A 21736-nucleotide genomic window follows, 5' to 3' on the forward strand; every position below is an offset into this window, starting at 1 on the left:
CTAATATATTTTGAAATGAGTGGGGAAGACACATGCCTCTGTTGCATATTTGCTACAATCATTAATCTTACCTGTAAAGCAGCATTGAGAGGTGTGCAGTAGGTGTGGCTGGTCTGTATGTTTTTAATAAGAGAAGGGTTACTGCATAAGAAAAATATAAAAAGTAGAGTTAAGTGCAAACTACTCATCATCCTGGTTTGTTTCCATCATGTTATGTTTCCTCCCGCACCAGAAAAACTACAGACTGTTGTTTTCTGTTCAAATTATTTTCTTTTTTTTTAAATATTATGTTTTATAAATATTATGTTTTAGTTGAATGGCTACCATAATTGCATTTGCCTATATAAAATATGGAAGACCATTATTCAAATCTTTAACAGTTACAGTATCTCGTGTTCTATTGGTCAGTTGAAATATTACCTATTGGCATTTGTTTTCTTCTGGGACTGTGTATGCAACAGAATTTTTCCAAGTTCTTTCTATTCATAAGTCAGTTACTACATAAAGATCCATAGTTAGGAGATTACTATTAATGGCATTATGGAGTACTTTGACTCAGGGTAAATTATGTAGTAGCTGACATCAGTGTCATCCTCAGCTGGATGGGAGAATTTGGTAAGTAGGAACTTCAGAATTCTTGCTTTCGGAGTTGTATTCTTTCCTGTCAGATAAACCTTGGATAGCATAGTAAGTGCTTGGCAATCCTACAGCCCAAAGCATTTTTGTTGTGGGTGATGGAGGAGAGGTGGAACAGCCGATATTATGGCACTTGAAGGCCGTGATAGGGAACTTTAAAGATAAAATTTGAGTCAGGGAGCACTGGTAAAAAAGTATCCCAGTCTGTTTCTTCGAACCATTATTTCAGAATATCACAGTACTTTTGTGGCCAAGGTTTTTAAAAGGGGCCTGATGTACAGAATATGCAGAGCACCCATTCTGACTTGGCTGAGATCCAAAACCCGCACACCAAGCCAGGGAGAGTCCAGGGCCAACAACCCCTAAGTATATTTATCATCTAAAATACAATTTTGTTTCTTTTCTGAAACAGAACTGAGCAATAACCATCTTAAACTCAACACCCTTGAGACCAGCAAAACATAGTTGTCCTGGACAAGTGGTCTTCAACTAACGATGAATTAAAATTGCCTTGGGAACCGTAGGGTTGTTTAAAGTGGTTGTTTTTAAAAAGAGGGTGGTCTGCTGTTTGCAATCTTTACTGCAGGCCCAACTGGAGTAATGTCAAAATGCTCTGGGGGAATTTCAGTTATTTATTTGAGGAATATCGACTTGTATTTCTGTGAGAAGAATCGTGAAACAAAGCATATAATTGAATCAAACAGAAAATTATCCAAATCTAGTTTGCCTAAAAACCTTCTTGAAAACCAACTGCACAGTGTATCTGGTCTAGGAGCAGTACCCTTTAGTCTACATTGCATTATAAACAACATTGAAACAAATGTCAAAGCAGCATTATCATAGGCATTTGTATTATTAGCGCAGGGACAAGTGCAACACACATATAAAACCACGACATTTAGTTTCTTTTGCAGCAAAGGTGAGGTCACTGTTTCATGAAATGCAAGTCTACATGAGATGGGTAGATCATGCAAAGCAAAGCAACAGCAGAAAAAAAATAAAAGCAAGTAAAAGCTCTTACTGTGCCACAAGCTCGCCAAAGTTTTCATCAGGGCAGAATTTTCGAGGACGGCCTCGTTGAATATGACGGCCACGTTTAAACTCTTCATCATCAACAGTCCAAAAGGACCCAAACTCATCCTCTACTCTGATAAAGCACTTATGCAGTGAGAGGTTGGTGCGAATGGCACCCTGGGACAAGAGCAGCAGCAAAGGAGATGAAGTGGAAACAAAGGGACACGGGATTGGGGACAGAACAGACATCAAATACAGGGAAAAGGAAAAAGAAAATAAAATGCAATAAGCATAAGCAAATGGTTTGTGAGGGTTAATATGCATTGCCACCTAAAAGCTACTAGCATGTGATGCAACAAACACCAAGCAAGCAGGGGCAAGGGTTCTGGTGGGCATACAAACAGTAGTGATGAGATGCTTTTCTTTGTTTCCCTTAACTGAAACAATGTGAAACCACCTGTTTTGGTCTAACACCATCTAGCAGCCAAAAGCCTCTATGTTAAACTGTAAGCATGATCCGAGCTAGGCTAAGAAGTTCAAACATGGTGGACATACCCACTGATCTTTTGTGGCCTTCGTTTTTGGAACTCTAGTTCATCCACTGTCCATACTGCCCCTTTAACGTTTTCTACTCGCACAAAACACTTGTGAAGACTAAGATTATGACGCACTGCATTCTGCAGCAAGTATAAAAGAGAAAACATTCAAAAACTTTCTATGAGAAAATGCTCATCATTGTCCAAGAACAGCAGCATAGTCAGCTTGACAATCCTTATTTGCAAAGATAACTCCATTCCCCTTCCCCCAACCCACCCCCTCCTTTTCCCAATGAACCCAATCATTATATGTTTAAGATCTTATTTTGCAAAGATAAAAATAAAATCTCAAAACCCAGATTATGAATGAAGGTTATTTTGACAATTATTCACAGGGGGAACGAGAACCTCCATCTTATTCACATCAGGTAACAGCATATTTTACATATAGTTGGAGTAATAGAGCTAAGATATTTTCAAAACAAGTATACAGTTTGTAACAGAAACTTTTCCTCTCCTGGAAAAAGAAAACAGTTTAAAAGACCAGAGAATTCCATGTAACTGTAGAGGGCTCTGTTTGGCAAAGAGAAATTGGAGCAGGGGTCTGTGTGGTTTTCCACGGCTGGACTAATGTGAATCAGGTGCTGAACCTCTTTCCACACCAAGTAAGCAGCACCCCTGTGACCAGCACAGTGCACCAAGTCATGTCTTCCACTGCATGCTCATGGAAGTTGGCTCTCATTTCTGGCAGGCTACTGTACTGACAAAATTGAGCTTCTGCCAACTGCACACATGAGGAGGGCTCTCAGAAACAAAGTGATAATCTCCCCACATGTAGAGACACATTTTTTTTCTTATGGTTGCTAGGCTCCTTTATTGGGCATTCCAGAGCTATGGTTCTTGACAGTCAGACCCTATTCTGTTAGGTGCAACCCAGTCCTTCCGCAGGATGGAATCACCAGATCTCGAACATGTCCTGAATTGTGCCTAAGGCTGACACAATGAGACACTTCTTGTGTAAATGCAAACAATTGTGCCTCTGCTTCCCTGAAAGGGCACTGAATATCTTATTAGCAAGCGTGTGTCCCTCTTGTTTTGTGAGCAACTATGCAGCGGGTTTGCAATGACGCTTGTTCTCTAGTGCCAGTGCATTGCTACTGAAAGAGGATCACAAACTAGAGGAAGGGGAGCAGACCATTGGCTGGAAGCAGGCAGGCGAACAAACTACATCCATCATCCTTGGCACTCACTGATTTCGTCAATCTGGTTGACTTGTTAGCGGGCACAATGCCAGCCAAACACATGGGCATGAGTCTAGGCAACCAGGCGACTTCAACACACTGTTGACGAACATCGGGTCTGGATGATGAAAGAAGTTCTAATCATGAATGTCTAAATCAATGCACAAACAAAGGTTCTGTGGAGTGCATTTGTCATGTAAATTAAGAGGCAGTGTTTGTGCATTGGTTAGGGGACGTCAGGGACCCTTTTGTTATTTTTGCTTGGAAATTTCTCTATGAGGCGAGTATCTCCCCATCACCTATCCACTCATAGTAGCATAAAATTCAGTATATGGACTCTCTTCTTAACAGGTCAGCACAATGTAAAGACAGCCTTATGTACTCGATCCTGTGCTTGCGGGCCATGACACATTTCTGCCATACTAAAATCCACACACTTCTTCAGCTTTTCCACTTTGTCACCATCGGTGTTCCTTCTAAGCAGCACAGCTTCACGTGTGATTAATCATCCCTACCCAGTCAGAGGCTCAGGGCTCCCTGCAGGGACCTGACTGATCACCTGTGAAGCTATGCTGCCGCACAGTTTAAAGGGAACACTGGTCAGTATCTTGATCAGTGGGGAAATCAGTGCTGGGTGACTTTTTTCTTCTGAACATGGCAGAGGGTGGATGCTGAAGCTCTGAGGAAGTCCCAATATTTGTTTGGGGTCTATCTTTTTGTACTCTTCCCATATCAATGGGTGAGAAATCCTGGGGGCACAACTGCTGTTTTCAACCCTGAAAAGATGAAAATGCACATTTTCTCATTTGTTTCAGTGTGATGGTATTTTCAACAGAAGCAGGACTGACTTCATCTGCACTTAGCCTCTTGCGCCTGCACTGAGATAAACCAACAGTCTATTGCTTGGTACAGTGGCCTGCCAGAAGAACCTAACCAAGGACAAGATTTAAATCGGTGTTAACTCAAGCAATGTTTCCAGTGCAAATAGGAACATTTTCAAGTTTGTAACAAAATGTAAAATAGTAATGACAGAGTTCCCACAGTGAAAACCAATACTGGAGTCTAATGCAGCAATTGATCAACTGCAGACAAGAAAAATGGATGGTTAGAGTTTGTAAGCAGTCTCTGCATAAACAACTGAACTTAAGTATCTGCATTCTTCTTTAAATATATTTAATACTGGATAAATCATTTATGATCTGATTCTGCTCTAGTAAAGCCAATGGGAGTTCTACCACTGACTCTTAGGGGGACTGCATGAGGTTTTGACTCAATATACTGAAACAGACAACAAAAAAATATTTGTAAGGCATTTGGGGAAAGATGTCTTAGCTTTCCGGGTTTATATATGACCACCTGCTTAGTGAGTTTATAAAGGATGATTGTTTTTTGTTTTCCTGCTTTTGGATTCTTGCTAGCTAACAGTTTTATTTGAACAATGCCCCCATTTCAAAGCCATGCCTGCATCTTCTGCCTCATGGCTGCAATTCCGTTGCAGCAAATCACTACTCCGAAGAACAACCACGCAAACAGACATTGCCTCTGACCTGTCAGAACCAGTTCAGAATGTTCTTCTAGTGCTCTGCTTCACAAAAAAATTAGGCACTATTACCGTAAGACTGCATATTTACCTCATTAAAAGTATTTGTATGCAAGCCACTTTTTTTAGAAAAATTACCTCAAACGTGCTTGAATGTTCTAAATGAAAGGGTTTGTTATTTTAATAACTGCTCAGGCTCTGCTGTGCTGCACTTGATGAAGTGTTTCATTTATAAATTCTTTTTTTCTACATTTTTGGGACCCCCCCCCAAATGAGGAGATCTCAGGCATTCCCACCCACTGCAGATCTTTACCTACGCTGTGACTAATACTGAAGAAGCTGGCCAGAGTGATATTTGAACATTTAGTGAAAACGGGGCTGAAGCACAAATTTAGATTCATTCTGATTTTTCAGTCAGGACTTTGGGCCTGTTAGAGCCCAGGGAGTTTCCCATCAAAAATCCTTCTGATGAGGCGACAGCTCATGAGTCTATGTATTTTGGTTAGTCTCTAAGGTGCCACAAGACTACTTGTTGTTTTCAAATCTAGGCAAGTTTTCAGATGCCTGTGGCCGTTGAAGGTTGGCATTAATCTGAACAGCCTTCTGCATGAAGGCCCCAGATTAGTTCAAGTAAACATCCACTGTGCTCATTGTGATGGAACCCACTAATTCATGCTTGCTTACAGTGCACACCTAACATTACACAGTGTCAAGGGGTCTTTTGTGGGCTCACAAGGGTAAACGTCTCCTTTTATCCTTTGTGGCTGTGGGACACTTCAGTAAGATATCTGTCTCCTCTCCCATAGGCATCTCTTTTGTCACCAGAGCTGCAAGGATGACTCTTACTGTCCTTGACTCCTGTGACCCTCTAGAGTGCATCCTATATGATGCACACACCCAGTTCCGAAAAGTGGCCACATTCACCAGCCTGGTGTCACCCTCACAGCTGCAGGCCAGAATCAAAGCAGACTCGTGTTGGAGCCCTTTCTCCTGCGGCTATAGAAAAGTTCCAATGAAGCCACACAGGCAGCAAGAGACAGACATATCCCTTAAAAAGGGCTGCCACTGAAGATAAAGAGCATTGGGGATGTGCGTGAAGAAGAATCTCTCTCAAAGGACTAATACACAACTGAAAATTGGAGGGTTGTTTTTTAAAGCAGACTCTGGATAGTAGAATTCAAATGAAAAAAAGTTTTTTTCATGTCTAACATGAAAACTATAAGAAGGTTCCATTGTACATATGAATATAGTGTCTATATATACAAATATGTATACTTCATTTAAAAAAAATCAGGAAAATGCTGGCTCTGCAGTCTTTAAAGAAGTGTATGCCACTGAAAACATTCTGACACCAAACTCATTTTCAAAATGCCCTTAAAAAGCACTTTAATTCAGGAAACTTTTTTAATACTTCGCATTAAACTCAACTTTTTCAATTAGGATACGTCTAGACTGGCCCCTAATTCCGGAAAAGTCATGCAAAGCAGGTAAGTCTCCTACCTGAAAGTAGGAATAAGAGATCCTCCGGAAAAGGGCTTTATTCCGGAGGATCGCGCCAGTCTAGACACTTTTTTCCGGCTTTTCCCCAAGCCGGAAAAAAAGCGGCGGACATGTTTATTTAAATCCCGCGGGGGATATTTAAATCCCCCGCGGATTTCCCTATTCTGACTTACCTGCTTTGCATGACTTTTCCGGAATTAGGGGCCAGTCTAGACGTAGCCTTAAGGTGTAGAAAATAAAGCCCCAATCTCAGAGAGTTTCCAAGGGACAGATGACTGAAGTGTGAGAGGAGGTGCTGAAATTTACCAGTTTGTCCCAAGGCATTTGAATTAAAGGCAATGGAATTTGAGGAGCAAACACACACACGTGAAATACAGTAAATTTTCCAATAAACCCTGGAAGCAGAAGACCTCTCTAACTTCATCCTTTGAAGGACCTATCCTGAACTGCAGAATAAGAAAGACAAAAGGAAAAGAAATCAGCAGGTATAGGGGGACATTTATCAGACCTGCTGCTATAGAGGCAATTTGTTCAAGAACTATTGGGTTACCTGGACCAAGAGAGACTACAAGCACCATGATACAATTCTTACTTCAGTGAAAGATCCCATTATTTGATTCATCCAGTAGTAATCATGCTAGCTCTAGAGACTACTGTGGGTACGTTCCTATAACAGGCCACACAAGGGAAAGGGGTAGCAGTGAAAACTGAAACTCTGCACACAAAAAAATCTAACTCAACAACAACACCCTGCAGTAAGAATATAAGGCATCAAATTTTAAGTTTCTTGATCTGTTAGATTTTTTTTTGTTTTGTTCTTGGCTTGCTTCTTTAGTATCATGCCAAATTAACTTGGCGTCATAATAAACCAGTGGCAATTATATCGAGTTTAAATGTTAATTTAGCCAGGTACCAATTTCCTGACAAAAAAACTGTCTATATATCCCTGGAAAAGATGGTTGTTGTGGTTTTACACAGCTAGAAAAATGAAGAGCTGTGTAACTAATAGGAAAAACTGTACATCATGTACTGACACAATATCTACACCCTTTTCCCCCCCTACATCTTCCAGCTGAAAAGCTAGAGTTTCACTCCTAGAAGCAAGCGCACCGATCAACTGGTGGCATACTCACAGAACATAAAAGCTAATAACAGGGATTCAATTAGTGGTTTTCAAAGGCAGAAGAATTTTTCTGCCAAATATCAAATTGTTCCTGCGGATCAGACACCCTGTGTGTGTCAAAACAGCCAATCTACATTTTAATGTCCATATGCTGTTACAATTTGTTATGTCATCGGCAATGTCTATTCTGTACACGTCAAATACCAGAAGCAAGAGACATGCATGGTGCAAACCTTACCTTCCATGTCGCTGCATTGCGCCTGAAGTAAGCAAACATTCGTGTGAACCAGTTGTAGATTTCATTTAGTGTTAGTTGCTTTTCCGGAGATTCGAGGATGGCCTTGTGAAGCAAATAAAATGCATGATTAGTTTATGACAAAACTGCCTGCAAAAACACCTATAACTATTACCTGAATGAATTTAAAAAAGAGAGATTTGGAGCAAAAATCCAAAGGAGGGTTTCACACTGTGAGTTCTAAGATTAATGGCTGCATTTAACAGTTCAATGGCAAGATTCAGAATGGAATTATCTAATTGTTTTGAATTTTTATTTCTGTTTCCTTACAGAAATATTAATTTATTAGTCATTCATAAAGCAGAATCAAAGAGAAATGCAAAACATTTCACTAGCTGATTAAAGCTCAGTAATTATTTAGAGCTCAGATTAATTCTAGGGATCAGAGATTACTGTAGCTTGTGATAATTGACTTGCCATCTTTAAACAGGCTCATTTTCACTGTTGTGTGAAATGAATTTCCTAATAATCACATCGTATTGTAATACTTAATCAAAAGCAATTATGTTATATATTGCAGTTCTCAAAACCCTTATAGTAAAGGTTTGTGCATTCCTGCATACCATACCAAAGGGTTTTAAATCTATTTAATCTATAGGGTGGACGTAGAGAAACAATTTTTCATTGAAACATGGTTTTCGAGAACTTACCTGCCTAATTAAAGATGCATATGTGAATGGTGGTCTAACCTCTGCATTCTTATAAAATTCTTGGTTCTGAGCAAGATCTGCTAAATAAGAGCAGTTGTTCTGTTAATATCAGAATTGAAGCTCCCTTTGCAATGTACAGGAGAAAACAAATAACGGCCTTTGCCATCGACAGTCATTTACCTGAAGAAATGGCCACGTTGTATTTATTAGGGCACCGCCTCCTGATTGGTTCAACATTGTGCATGCTGGTGGTAGTGATGACAGAAGGTCCCTGGATGACAGGAGTGATGGGTGTAGTTGGGGTGGTTGGAGTATGAGGTAAGCTCTGTGGAGAAGCCTCAGAGGCAGTCTTTGACAGTGTGACACTTGATACCAGATTCAGCTGTTAAGGGGGGAGAGAAAAGGGGAAAGGGAAAACTTTGTTACAAATTACATTTCTTGCAAATTAAGGGTTATGAAAACATCTTTTTAGATTTAACAGTGATTACGACCACTAAAAGCAGAGAATATATCAAATAATTGTTTAGCTCTAACACCTTTAAAATCTACGACAGGAGGATGAATGTACAATATATTTAAAAAGAACAACCCTGTAACTTAGTAAACAAAAATGCTTTGCTCTCATGATTTAAAGATTTAGCACAAAACCCCACAATTTGCAAACACCACCTCATCGTACATATTCATTTTAATATTTTATTTTCTTTCCATTGTTTTGCAATCTAAAACCTATACATCTCTTGTTTACATGTTAATATTCTGTAGCTCATCTGTTTCTGGATAGTTCCTCAAAGGCATCAGGTTTAAAATAAAGACAATGCTTTGTTAGGAATGCACTAGGAAGAAATGGAAGCTGAGTACAACATTTGGGCTTTTTCTGTTCATCCATTTTAAACGCAAATCCCAGAATAGTCTAACTCTAGAATAATTTAATTAATCACACTGCATGAAATACTGCAGTCATTAAGCCCAGCAAAAAAAAAAAAAAAAAAAAAGACAACGACGACAGAGTTCTTTTATCTCCTTGGTGTGGAACGCAATTGTGCTACCTACAGAAACTTACAGGCATGTAACAAAATGACAGCTAGCCACAAGCAGGCTTTAAAATGTGACTGCCCCAAGAATGGATAACCATGCGGAACTGTTTTTAACATGTATTTCTATTTATTTTACCAGTGTGCAAATCTATCAGGGACCCTTTCTTTAGGCACAATTCAAATCAGGATACTTCATCGCAATGTCTCATTTTTGTTTACTTTAAATATACAATATGATCCCAAACTGCTTCATCAGAAAGGGGTCATGAGAAAAGGGTACCTTTCAGTTCTTCCACATTACTTGCCTTGAACCATTATTGTGAACAATATTCTGGAATGAAATGTTGACGCCAGTGAAACCAACAGCAAAATCCCATTTATTTCAAAAGGACTAGGATTTCACTCTGTTTGTTGGTAATTAATATTCATTGCCTGACATTAAACACTGCCAAATGAAGGTGAGGTATGCCATGCAGACACGCCTAAAACATCCACAGGACTCCTTATTAATGTTCTTGACATGAAAGTAAGCAGGTAAAAACACTCATGTTAGATGTCTGAAACACTGGTACCTACAAATAATTGCTTTCTTACAAAATCCAAAACAACCCCACTCGAAACAACACAACAAACTCCAGTAAAAAAACATGTTGGGTGGGAGTGGGATTTCTAATGGTATAAACCGGATACATATATTGTTCCTGCTTCTCTGTTTTGAACGTGAAATACAAAACACTCAAAGAAATGTTTGCCCCAAAGAGTAACACAGTGACAGGTTATGTAGATGGGATTGAGTACACTGTCAGTTCAGGAACTGCTCCAAAGAAATTAGTTCGTGTGAAGCAGATCTGCAAATATACATCTCTTCGGGCAGGTGCTTACAAGTTACAAAGTGTCTTCTCTTAATGGAAAATAGTTAACATTTCAAGGAAATGCAGGATTATATGATCCCACATTTTTGGGGGAGGGGGAAGAGAAGGAGACTAGGAAAAGCAATAAAATACATGGCCCAAGTTTCTGAAGACTCATACAATGTAGTGAACCAATACATACATTCTAAGTATACCTGCAATTGTATTCGCATTTAAATGGGCGTAGTTCATGTTTTTAAATATTTATAAAAATAGCGTATGAGGGAAACAGTCACTTTGTGGCCTGTTTAGATGTAAGTGCACTGTATAGTGCTATACATATAAGCTATGCCCCCTGATTATCCATTTATTACATATAAAAAAAGGAGTAATAATGACAATAATAGTACAACTGACAGGTCTCACTATGAAATAAAATCCCCCGTATTTAATCTCAGTTTCCAAATGAACATTTTAACAGTCCAATAACTGCCAGCAAATCTGCATCGATTTAAGTGCCCCTCTACACCACAAGCTCAGGAGATGTTCTCTTCTGTTAGAAAGATCACTGATAGGGTTTCATCATTATTGTCCAAAATGACTCCACTGTGAAAGAATTAGATTCTTTTTAACTGTTTAAAAACTTAACATTTAATCTGTTTCTACTAGAAAACTGAAAAAAAAAAATCTGCAAAGGTCAATGTTCTCTGCTTAAAGGATGTGAATGGAGTTTAATTTCTTTAGGCTTTCAGCGGAGTTAGTGACTAGAAATAAATACAGTAAGAGAGGAAGAGCAAAGAGAGGGGCTTTAACAGGGTTGACAAATGACACTGTGATTCACACCCACTGCTGGGCTGCCACTAATAAGCTACAGAGGAAGCAGCCAATCTCAGCTAATTACCAGATAAAATTGTATTGTAAGGACTCTAATTAGGAGATGCTTATGGAGGTGATCTAATGATTAAACACTGCATTCGAATGACCCCACCATCAATGTGCAGTGGTGCAAGATGTCACTGGAATATTTTGTAGAAACAGTAATTTTATTTCAAGGAGGGGAGGCAGTAATATTTGTAATAATGGCTATGAGGTAAACTAATTAAAAGACAGTTCCTAAAGGAAGACTGTGGCTTTGAGCAGCTGTGGCTGTTCCAAAACAAAGTGCCAAATCTCAACAGAGGAGCTGCAGTCAAGTGGAAAATTTCTGCCTGACCTCTGCTCTTGCTATTAATTTGCAGGAAAACTAATGACACATATACATATTCCCACAAAATTGTTCTAATTGCTAATTTGCCAAAGGAGCCAAGTTTCCAGATTAAACATGACTGCAGTCTGTGAAGAAAGAACGAACAAAAAAGCTGGAGCACTGTGAGCATAGTGTGTTTCATCTCGGACTGCCATTTGTATGACTGAACCAACAAGTTAATGAAATGCCGACCTTGCCAATTGCTGGAGAAGTTTTACTTGGTTTTGTTTGAGGATGCTATCTTGAGCTCTTGAAGGTGCTTCAGCCTTATTGGGACAAAAGTATGCAACAGGGTAAAGGGAAGAATATGCTCAACCATCTACATTTTAATACTCAACGTGCCTCTTTCATTGTGATCTACAAAAGGAAGAACTTACAAATTAATTCTGAAGTACAGCAAAATAACAAATTATGAATGGTGTTGATTTTGTTGTAATCTTAAAATATTAATCTTAATTGTAAATGATTAAATCTTAATATCATCATCAATTAGGAATGAAGAAGTGTCTAAGCCCTATGCTTCTGGCTGCTAAAGACGATTTTGCAGGGCAAAGATCAGGAAGGGACTGTAACGGGAGAATTTCTTTTCCTGGTGGAAACTCTTCAGAATTCCTCTGCTTGTGCTTTCTATTGAAAAACAAGTTGCTCTGATTAGAAAAAGTTGTTCACGCCAACATTGGACACACCAAGATTCCCACATACTGCTGTTTTTTGACGAGGTATCATTCTTGCTGCAGGGTGCTGAACGTTATTCACTAAGTTGGCTTTTTTTAATGAGTATTGTTCTTGGCATTTCCAATTGGGCACACAATATGCTAGGTGCTGTCCAAACACATTGTACATAGTCCCTGCCTCAAAAGGCTAAGCTATTCAGTAATAATTTTTGAAGTGAGTATTTCTCCCTAGAGTTTCTATTTTTGAAATATCTGTTTTAAAAGCCTGTAGTTTTGCAAGTTCCACCACTGTAGGATTTTATAGTACAGGTGGCTCACACCTCTCTAATCTAACCATCATAAATGCCATCCTTGTTTTAGCATCCAATATTCTGCTTGCTTTTTATTATTATTAATCTTTACTTTCATTAAATAGCTTTTTTCTCCCCTTTAAAGCTGATGATTGAGTCATCAAGAATTTTATTTATATATAGAATACACATATTAACAAGCCAGAGAGGTTTCTCTCTCCTTCACCCATAAAAAGAGATTTGTATTAAGTGGCTCTCTTGTTAAGGCTCAATTTGATTTCTCTCCATGTAAACAGATTACATTACAATAGTGGCTGCAAATAAAGAAGCTGAAACATTTTAGAAGAAAAAAATTAAAATGTCACAATGGGGCTGTACCGAATGCTTTAGGGCATTGATTTTTCTGCTGTTGGTGCAGAAATTGATGAAATAACTGCACAGAGTTTCTGGACTTTAATCACACTGGTACAGAGACTTCTGAAGGTGAAGGGACACTGGGGTGCAGAGCATCAAGCTCTGTTAATTTTTGCGTCTTCCTGTACTATTTCAGCCTGGACACATTACTGTATTAGATGTAGGATCTGGCAGGCAACAATCGCTTAGCAGGTGTTGTTATTGGCAGGGATACTAAGGAAACCCGATCTGAGGAGTGGGACTTAATGAAAAACAGTATATAAAAACAGCTTTTGTGTGTTGTACTTGAGAATCTCTTTTTATTGCTGCATATCATTATTTTTCAAACTATAAGTACGACTACAGCAGCTAAAATGCTCAATCGTTACCTAAACAGTTAAAAGACTATTTTATTGAAATACTTTGTTTTCACAGTTGCTAAAAACAGTATTTAAAAACAATTGCAACTGCTATGGTTAGACTAAAAGAAAATATTATTAAAAAGGAATATCTAACAGAGCACTTCATTTAAAATGCCAACAGTTTATTCAAATTTTTTATGTCAGTTTCATAAAGATGGATGTACTACCTCGTACACAGAACGTCTTGTTGGCCAGAATAAAAGAACACAGAATTTTTTTCCCTCCTGCCTAGGTTGTGGCTCTTTGATGTTTAGTTATTACCCCAAAGCAGATCAAGCTTCTGATTTATTCTATTATGCTGACCTCCGACATGAATGAAAATGGTGACCTTAATACCAACACTAGAATAAAAAATGTTTATGAGTTGTTGTGGTAGTTGTTGTTTTAAACACTGAAAAAACCCTCCACCTCTATACATCATCACATATTCCCAAGGTCAACCAAATTCATTCTGGAATATTTAAATCTCAGCAGAGAGAATTATCTCATATTCTTTATTCAGTAAACTACTGAGTACTTCATTTTCTTGTTAACACGTTACAGGCTTGGGCATCTCAGTTATAAAGTCACAATCAGACACTTTAAAGAGTGTATACCGGAGTGGGCAAATACCAGCCTTCGGGCTGGATCAAGTCTGCCAGGGTTAGCCCCTGGAGGGCCCCCACACCTGTGCCTCTGCAGGTATGGGGGAAATCACAGCTCCTGTTTGCCGCAGATCACCTTTCCTGGCCAACTGGCACTGTGATCGCCCACACCTGCGGGCGTGCAGGTAAAGACAGAGGCAGCAGCCCACCAGGGGCTAACCCTGCTGAACCAATGCCATTGTATTGCCTACCCACTGAAGTGCTTCATGTATAGCTTAAAAAAATCCCCATGATCATTCTAATGGGTCTTCCAAGATACCAATTATTCCAAGGCGCTAATGCAGTCTAAAGACTGATACACGTTAGCATGACTAGACCTGACAAGCTGCTGTGTCAACTGGGCTGGGTTGATTCCTGAACTAAGGCACCAGAGGTTAGTCCATGATCCGCACAGGCCAAAAAACACTATCCTAATTGATGTGCTATAGCTAAACAGGGCAAGATTACATCACTGGCCAGGGTGAAACACAAATGGCAGCCAAAAAGCACTCCGTTACAAGAGAGACACAATAAAATGGCTCACTGTCCATTTTGCCATCTAGTTAATACTTTTTTTAAACAGTTCTTAAAAGCTTTTAAATAGGAAAAAAATCCCATAAACTGTCTAGTCATTAAAAAGCTGTAATTTTAAATCACTGTGTATTGTTATGTTTGGATCAGTAATAACGCCTTTAAAATCAGAGATGTACCAAAAGTATATTAATCCTAACATACACCTTGCATTAGTTATGGTAGGGGAATAAAATTAATTACTGGATGAAAAAAAAAAAACACTTTGCAGTGCACTAACGGTCATCAGATCTTTTTTACCAAAGTTCTACCCCACTGAGTTAAAAGGACTGAGGTCTAGCATAGTCTATGTGATGCCTGTGTATTTTTTTTTTTCACAAGGAAAGCACAATTTATGCAAAACACTATACTTCTACATTTTATAATTAATTTTCAAATGCTTCACCTATACATATTTTAATAATTTCTGATTTATCAGATGGTATCTATAATAAATTTTTCTATATTTCAATAAATGAAAAGAAGACAGTTTCAATCCAACAACAGAGTGTCACACAATATAGTCCTGTCAGGCACCAATTTTTACTTCTAACATGTAAGTTAAAGGATAAGGAATTTATAATGCTGCCTGTGAACGAAACCACTTTTCATACACAAATGTGATTTTTTTCAAAGGGTAATACAACAGTACATTTACATAAACTAATCCAAACAATCTATGTATTTGACAATGGCAAACCTCACACAGACTGCCTATTGTTGGTTTACATCTTGGAGTTCTTTATGTTGGCTTGTAACACTGCTCTAGCTGTCAAAGGTTTGACTTGGACTCTAAATAAATGGTTACAGAAGTGCTGTGCAGCGATATTGGACTTCTTTGCAAAAGAAAACCTGCTGTGTATGAATTCAAAAGCTATTAATTTTTCAGTCAAAAATATTCATGCCTATTTCTTTTAATAAAGAAACACTGTGCTGAGCAACGGAGAGATAATGTTGACTAGTGGTACAGAATTTTCAATAGAGCAGTTAAAAATAAATTTAGTGGGAGGTCCCCATCAAAGCTATAATTTTCCAGAATGTAAAACATTTTTTAATACTAATCAAGACAGCCCATTTTTCCCCGTTAGTCTTTCTGCTGCTTTTCCCTGTTTATTGGCTGCTTAATACTAATCTTCATGGCGACACCAACTGGTACCTTTGTAGCCTACAACACAAATGAAAGCTTACTGCCTGTTGATACTGAGAGCTGATCACTAGCTGAACAGCACTTGTCTTCTTTATATTTCCTTTTTAAAGTTTTTAATCCTTCCTCCTGAGAGGCGCTGCTGCTATAGAAAATCTCTCGGCAGAGTGCTTTGAGACCCCCAGAATATTTCACTCTTTCAAGTTTTCATCCAGCAGGATGGATAGAAACCAAATCCCTTCTCCCCATTCTTGCTGGTTCCGCACACTCTGGTCCACAACATAGGAAGCCATGCATATACAGTCTAATGAGATCTGAAGGAGATGTCTGGAGATGGATGACGGGAGAGGGATCACATGATGATTACCTGTTGTGGTCCCTCCCTCTGGGGCATCTGGTATTGCCACTGTCAGCAGATAGGATACTGGGCTAGATGGACCTTTGGTCTGACCTCGTATGGCCATGCTTATGTTCTTATGAAGGACAGGAAGAGTTATTTCCAGGTACTCTAAGTAGTCTTCTTTTGTGATTATTCAGATCGATTGGATTAAGCTCTTTTAAGAATCTCTGGATTCTTTATTCATCACCCTCAAACTTTCTCCAAAAGGCACTGTTGAAATTTCCCATTGAGTTTGACTCCTGTTCCTACAATGTTGAAAATACTGTGCAATTTTCTTTCTAGTACCTCTCTACTTCTGCAGCCATTTATTTCCAGATACATGGAAACTGAGAAAATCTTTTCTAGTAAAAATGGATGTGCAAAGTGTTTAATGATTTTATGTTCTCTATCTTTGTAATGTGTTCTGTTTCAGACATTAATTTTGTCTACCAACTGCATCTTGGCAGGCTACCATATTTGCGGGGTTAATAGTCTGACTCCTTTTTATTTCTATCTCCATAAATCATAAACGTACATGGGTGTGTGTTTGTTTTATTTATAGAAAAATAAAATCAGTCAAAACAGATAAACCAATACTTTGCCATTATGCTGCATCATTGCATATTGATTAAAATTGCTCGTACTAACTATTGATTGTCAATGCTCAATTAATTTCCACATGACTCAAAGCAAAATCAAATAAAGGCAGTGTACCTTTAAATCTTACAAATCTTAAAATCAAAAAGCAAAGCACTCTCTCTCTGCACTTGGAATAATCATGTGAAGTTATGAGGAAAATATTTAGCATTATGCTGATATGAAAAAAACAGCAGCTGAAGTGCAATTTGCTTCAGGGAACAAGGTGCTAGGTTTGGCTTTTACAGGTATCACTAGTTGGCTTTTACTGTTGGACTATATTTACTTGTAAGACCAAAATATTATAAAATGCAGCCTGTAAAGTTTCTCTCTTTCACAGGCTATTTTTGAAAGCAAGCAGAATGAATAGGGTTTTCACGGACTGCAAGTACTTTACCAAATGACAGTGAGTGTTACTGATTTTGTTGTTTTTCATCATCATTGAAACATAAATGCAACTTGAGTCTACATTATCTCAACCTAGGATAGGATCACAGTAAAAAGTGAAATAAATATCCTCAGTATAATTTAATTGTATCTTGAGCACTAAAAACCACACTTATCCAAATGCTCCTTTTGGTCACATGCAAATTCAACTTACCTACAGAGGATTTACATGTGTATAGATAAGAGTAGAAAAAAGACCATTGTGACATTTAAAGTCAAGACTAGTTTTAAACCCCTTGAAGAAAAAAAGGTTGTGGGAAAAATGGGCTTATGTGGCAGTGAATATTCTAAGCTGACCAAGTAGCGATGCAATTTTTGTCTCTTCATTTTGACAGTCTTTTAAAGTAGGCCACACTTTGTATTATGCTCTGAGGTGGGAAACAGGAAAAGAGGTAGTTGCAAGGCTTTGTTCTGTTTCTGCACAAAACAGTACTTACCGGCTGAGGGGTGGCTTTTGGTTCAGTTGACTTCACATGCAGGTGTGTCATCATAGCTTGCAGGCGCTCTTTGTCTTTTGCAAGCTGGAGAAAAAAAAATCCTCTGTTACTTTTATGAATAAAATCCAGAACTCTGCTTATTCTCTAATTAAACAGCTGGCACCACAGCACATGAGAAAACAGTTTTATTGCTTAGTAGTTTGGAAATTTTATATGGCCTTTTCTGAAGTCGAACAAACTCATGGTGCTGGGTGTCAGTATTTCCCAAAGCAAAACGCATTAGCCCTTGAGTGAAGAGTGCTAGACCTGCTGGCACCAAGAGGGTCACCGCTGCCCTGACAGCGAAAAGACAATAGTGAATCATGTTTATTAACCAATTCTTTTCACACTGAGTAGGCCAAGCAAAAAGCAAATTATACAGTTAACTCTCAAATGCAAATATTTTCTTGCTTTAACATAACCCCTCCCTCCATAGAATATGGCTTTTATATGTCACAGACAGCTCATGTGGTGCACAGAGCAAGCAAAGAGGCAGGAGTGGGAAAACCGCATGAGGCAGCTTCAGAGAATCAGAACAGGCAGCTTAAGCTTTAGAAAGCACTGCCCTTATTTAAAAAGTAACAAACATTTCCTAAAACCAGACGGAACTTACTAGTCCTTTATAACAACACACAGCTCTTACACAGCACATCTCATAGGAAGGCCTCCAAGTCCTCAGTCAGGAGGTCAGTGTCAATAGCCCCATTTTACAGGTCAGGAAACTGAGGTACAGGGAGGGGCAGTGATTTGCCCAAGGTCTCCCCCAGATGAGAGCTAGGACAAGAACTCAGGGTTTCTGAGTCCCCCATATGGAGTTATATCCATCAGGACATACTGCTTCTGGAGGGGAGGGGTACGAATTGGAGGAAATGCGATATTAACTCAGAGCAGAAATTTCAAAGTGCATCCTCTTAGCACATGTCTTTAACTAACAGGCTAGGAAAATCTAACCATATTAGGAGCTATTTTAATAGTGTTCTGTCCCTTAGTGTCAACTGAATACTGCTCTAACAAAAACAACAACAAATTTCTGAACACATCATGCTTTAGGAATGCTTCTTTTGCTCTTTGTGATTCGATCATGAAACTGGGAGCACTGGGGGAAACAGTTCTGATTCTGCATGTCATGTGTAAACATGTGCCCTGCCTTATAATGAACGATACACTACAGTTTTCTCAGCTCTCCTTGACTTTACAACAGAAAACCGGGACAGAGTTTGATTGCCAGACTTTCACATTACTATTGCCTTGATTTCAGTTGTTTCTTTGCACACAAGCTGATTTGTGAGTACTTTTAGAATGCACTGATCAGACCATAAGCTTTGCTGTTTTGGGGGACCTCGAAAGCTCTTTCTAGGTGTAAAATGTATCTTTCAGCTGCACTCTGTAAACAATGGGAAAATAATATATATTATGAACAGAAAGAATACTAATAAAAGATGCTATAATTACTACACATGCCCAGTAAATGGATTCCTATTTACATCAATGGAATTTAGATGAGGCCCACAAAATTGACAATTTTCTCACATATTCATTGTTAGGTCTGAGATTTGCTCTAAAAAATCCAAATTCCTCATGGCAAGAGGAGAAAGCTAATCACATTCCAGTGGAAGTTTAATAAACCTGCCCTTCTTATAAGAGTCATCTGTTTAGGAGTAGAAAACAGGGTAAAATCAAGTAAAAGAAAAATTTAGGAATAAATCCCCATTCACTACATGGTGGGGGGGGGGGGGGGGGGGGAGTCTTAATCTGCCCAAGGGAAGGGGTTTCTAACTGTACCAAAATGCTGTGGTGGCTTGAACTGGGTCATATAAGAGTTTCAAGATAGGAATTAAAGGGAGAAAAAAATTAAGTAATTGTCTTGTGTTCCAAAAGTGCAAAAGCAAAGTCACTGGGCTTTTTTTTGTTGTTGTTTTTGTTTTGAAAACCACCAGATAGCTCAGAGGGCTAATATTGATATATGGAGGCTTACAACATTTGGGTCAGCAGTACCAATCTGCCTTGAGGTGGTAGGCAAACACAGTTTCCTCCTGACGGAAATCCCCCAGCCTGAGTGGCAAGGCTTGAGGTTGTAGTTGAGGTTACAGCAGACAAGAGTCCACACTGAAAAATAACCTTCATTTATGGTACCCTGCCCAGCAGTTTCAGCAGCTAGGCTTTAACATGGAAACTCAATACTCCAGAGAGCTTGGGCCTGTGTTAAATGACTCTGCTACAGCTGATGGCCTAGACTGGAGAAACTTTTGTGGAGAAGTCCGCTCCTTCATTGGCTGTGAGAAAGGGACAATGGCAAGACTGGAAGGTGCAAAGAGAATCCTGTGTCTATAGTAGATCCTTTGGCCAAACTCCCTGGATGTTCCACAGAAGGGTAAGGAGCCAATCTCATGCTCCTGATTGAGTGATCAGACTCTTCTCCAATGTCTTTCTTTCAGAGGAAGCTGCCCCTTAATATACATTAATGTATATCAAATCAAATCTAACCAAACCAACGAATGCTGTTACATTTCAGGCTATGCCTACACTAAACAGAAGATGATCACTCCCGTGATCAATCCTCCGGAATTTGATTTAGTGTGTCTAGTTAAGACTCACTAAATCAAACTCAGAGGGTGCCCCCTTCGGTGACCAGTACTCCTGCTTGTGTGTGAGGAGTAAGGGAAGCTGATAGGAGCGTTTGACCTCCCTCTGTGGGGATGGCGGGAAAATGCAAAAAAGGATATGTCGACTCCAGCTACATAATTAACGTAGCTGGAGTTGTGCATCTTCATTTAACATTCCCTACGAGTGTAAATCTGGCCTCAGTAAATGAAGGTTGTGTGGTTTTCTACTCTGAATAGTTTTATTTGTCCAACAGCTGGGCATGTGAGCTGCCTACAGTTTAGTCTGAACACTAGCCTTCAGTCCATGGACTAAATATTGCAGAAGATCATTCATTTAGAAACAAAATAAAATAAATATTCTCAGCAAAACCAAGATCTGAAAACTGTCCATGGGTGACACACCAATGAAAGCGAAGAAAAGACAATTTTCTAACACCTAGCATCAGGGGGAACCCCTAGCTAGTTTCCTTCTGCACCCCACCATCCCAATGGCACCGTACATTTAATTTGGAACTGGAAATGTCCTTATTTTTATTGTTCTCAGTCACCATCTTAGCATTCTTTTAATGCAGTATTTGGTGGATAAATTCTGTTAAAGATCCTCTTGACATTTCAGGCAGACACATACTAATATTTTGTCATAGTCTGGGAATTTGAATGCTCATGCAGTTAGGCAGGAGTTTAAATTATGAAAAATAGAAGTCTCTTGCTTTCAAAGCAGCAAATAGAAGTTACAAATCCCAAGAATTTCTTTAAACTGCTTTCCGTTAGGGCAGGAAGATATAAGCCCGTAACTCCATTAGTACCACCCTGCCACTCAGTTAGATCATTCAAAAGAAGTCATGAGGGCTTGCTAGGCCACTGATGTGAGGAAGCTCTCATCATTGAGGCATTAACGAGGGCTCTTAAGGTCTGGAAATGGGGACTATTAGTGGTTCTGCAGGAAAATGCACTTGATTACTAACAGCATTCTTCAGGAAAAAATTGTTATGCATAGAAAATAAACTGATTAGCATTACTCTTAAATGGGCCCTATTCTGGCTATTCAAAGATACTTATAAATACTGTTTCCCTGTTGCTCTCCCTATGACAGGAGATAAATACATTCCCTCTGTAAAACTGTTCAAAGGTCATCCAAAAGGCCCTGCTGTACGTTAGTCTCTCAGTAGCACTTGACTAAAGGTGCATATTCTAAATGCGTATGAGCTAAAATCTGCTCCCTGACTTTAGCACTAAACCAGATTATTAGGATAGAGGAAGGTGGGGAGAAAGAATTCACTCTCATAACCAAGGAATAAAGGTCAGCTCCCAAAAGACTGTCTTCTCTGCCCCAACACTCCTTTTTCTCTATGTTTAGAGTTCCGTAAATCCACGGATACCCGCTTTAAGTCCCGTGTGTATGGATGCAGA

General features: G+C 39.0%; 1 protein-coding gene across 50 annotated transcripts in view; it reads right to left on the reverse strand.

Moving 5' to 3' along the window:
• FOXP1 (forkhead box P1) overlaps positions 1-21736 on the reverse strand; it is a 562577-nt gene that overhangs the window by 19118 nt on the left and 521723 nt on the right. For 47 of the 50 annotated variants that reach the window (XM_075938614.1, XM_075938618.1, XM_075938616.1 and 44 more), the window contains 6 exons: positions 17685-17768; positions 8716-8917; positions 8536-8615; positions 7829-7930; positions 2206-2327; positions 72-141 (listed from right to left, as the gene is read on the reverse strand). In XM_075938614.1, the coding sequence (XP_075794729.1) occupies positions 72-141; positions 2206-2327; positions 7829-7930; positions 8536-8615; positions 8716-8917; positions 17685-17768 (660 nt within the window). The remainder of the gene's footprint in view (positions 1-71; positions 142-2205; positions 2328-7828; positions 7931-8535; positions 8616-8715; positions 8918-17684; positions 17769-21736) is intronic. The other 3 variants (XM_075938629.1, XM_075938641.1, XM_075938640.1) reach the window with 1 other exon arrangement.

The sequence above is a fragment of the Pelodiscus sinensis genome, chromosome 11 (genome assembly GCF_049634645.1).
Source record: "Pelodiscus sinensis isolate JC-2024 chromosome 11, ASM4963464v1, whole genome shotgun sequence".
In the NCBI taxonomy this organism is placed as follows: Eukaryota; Metazoa; Chordata; order Testudines; family Trionychidae; genus Pelodiscus; species Pelodiscus sinensis.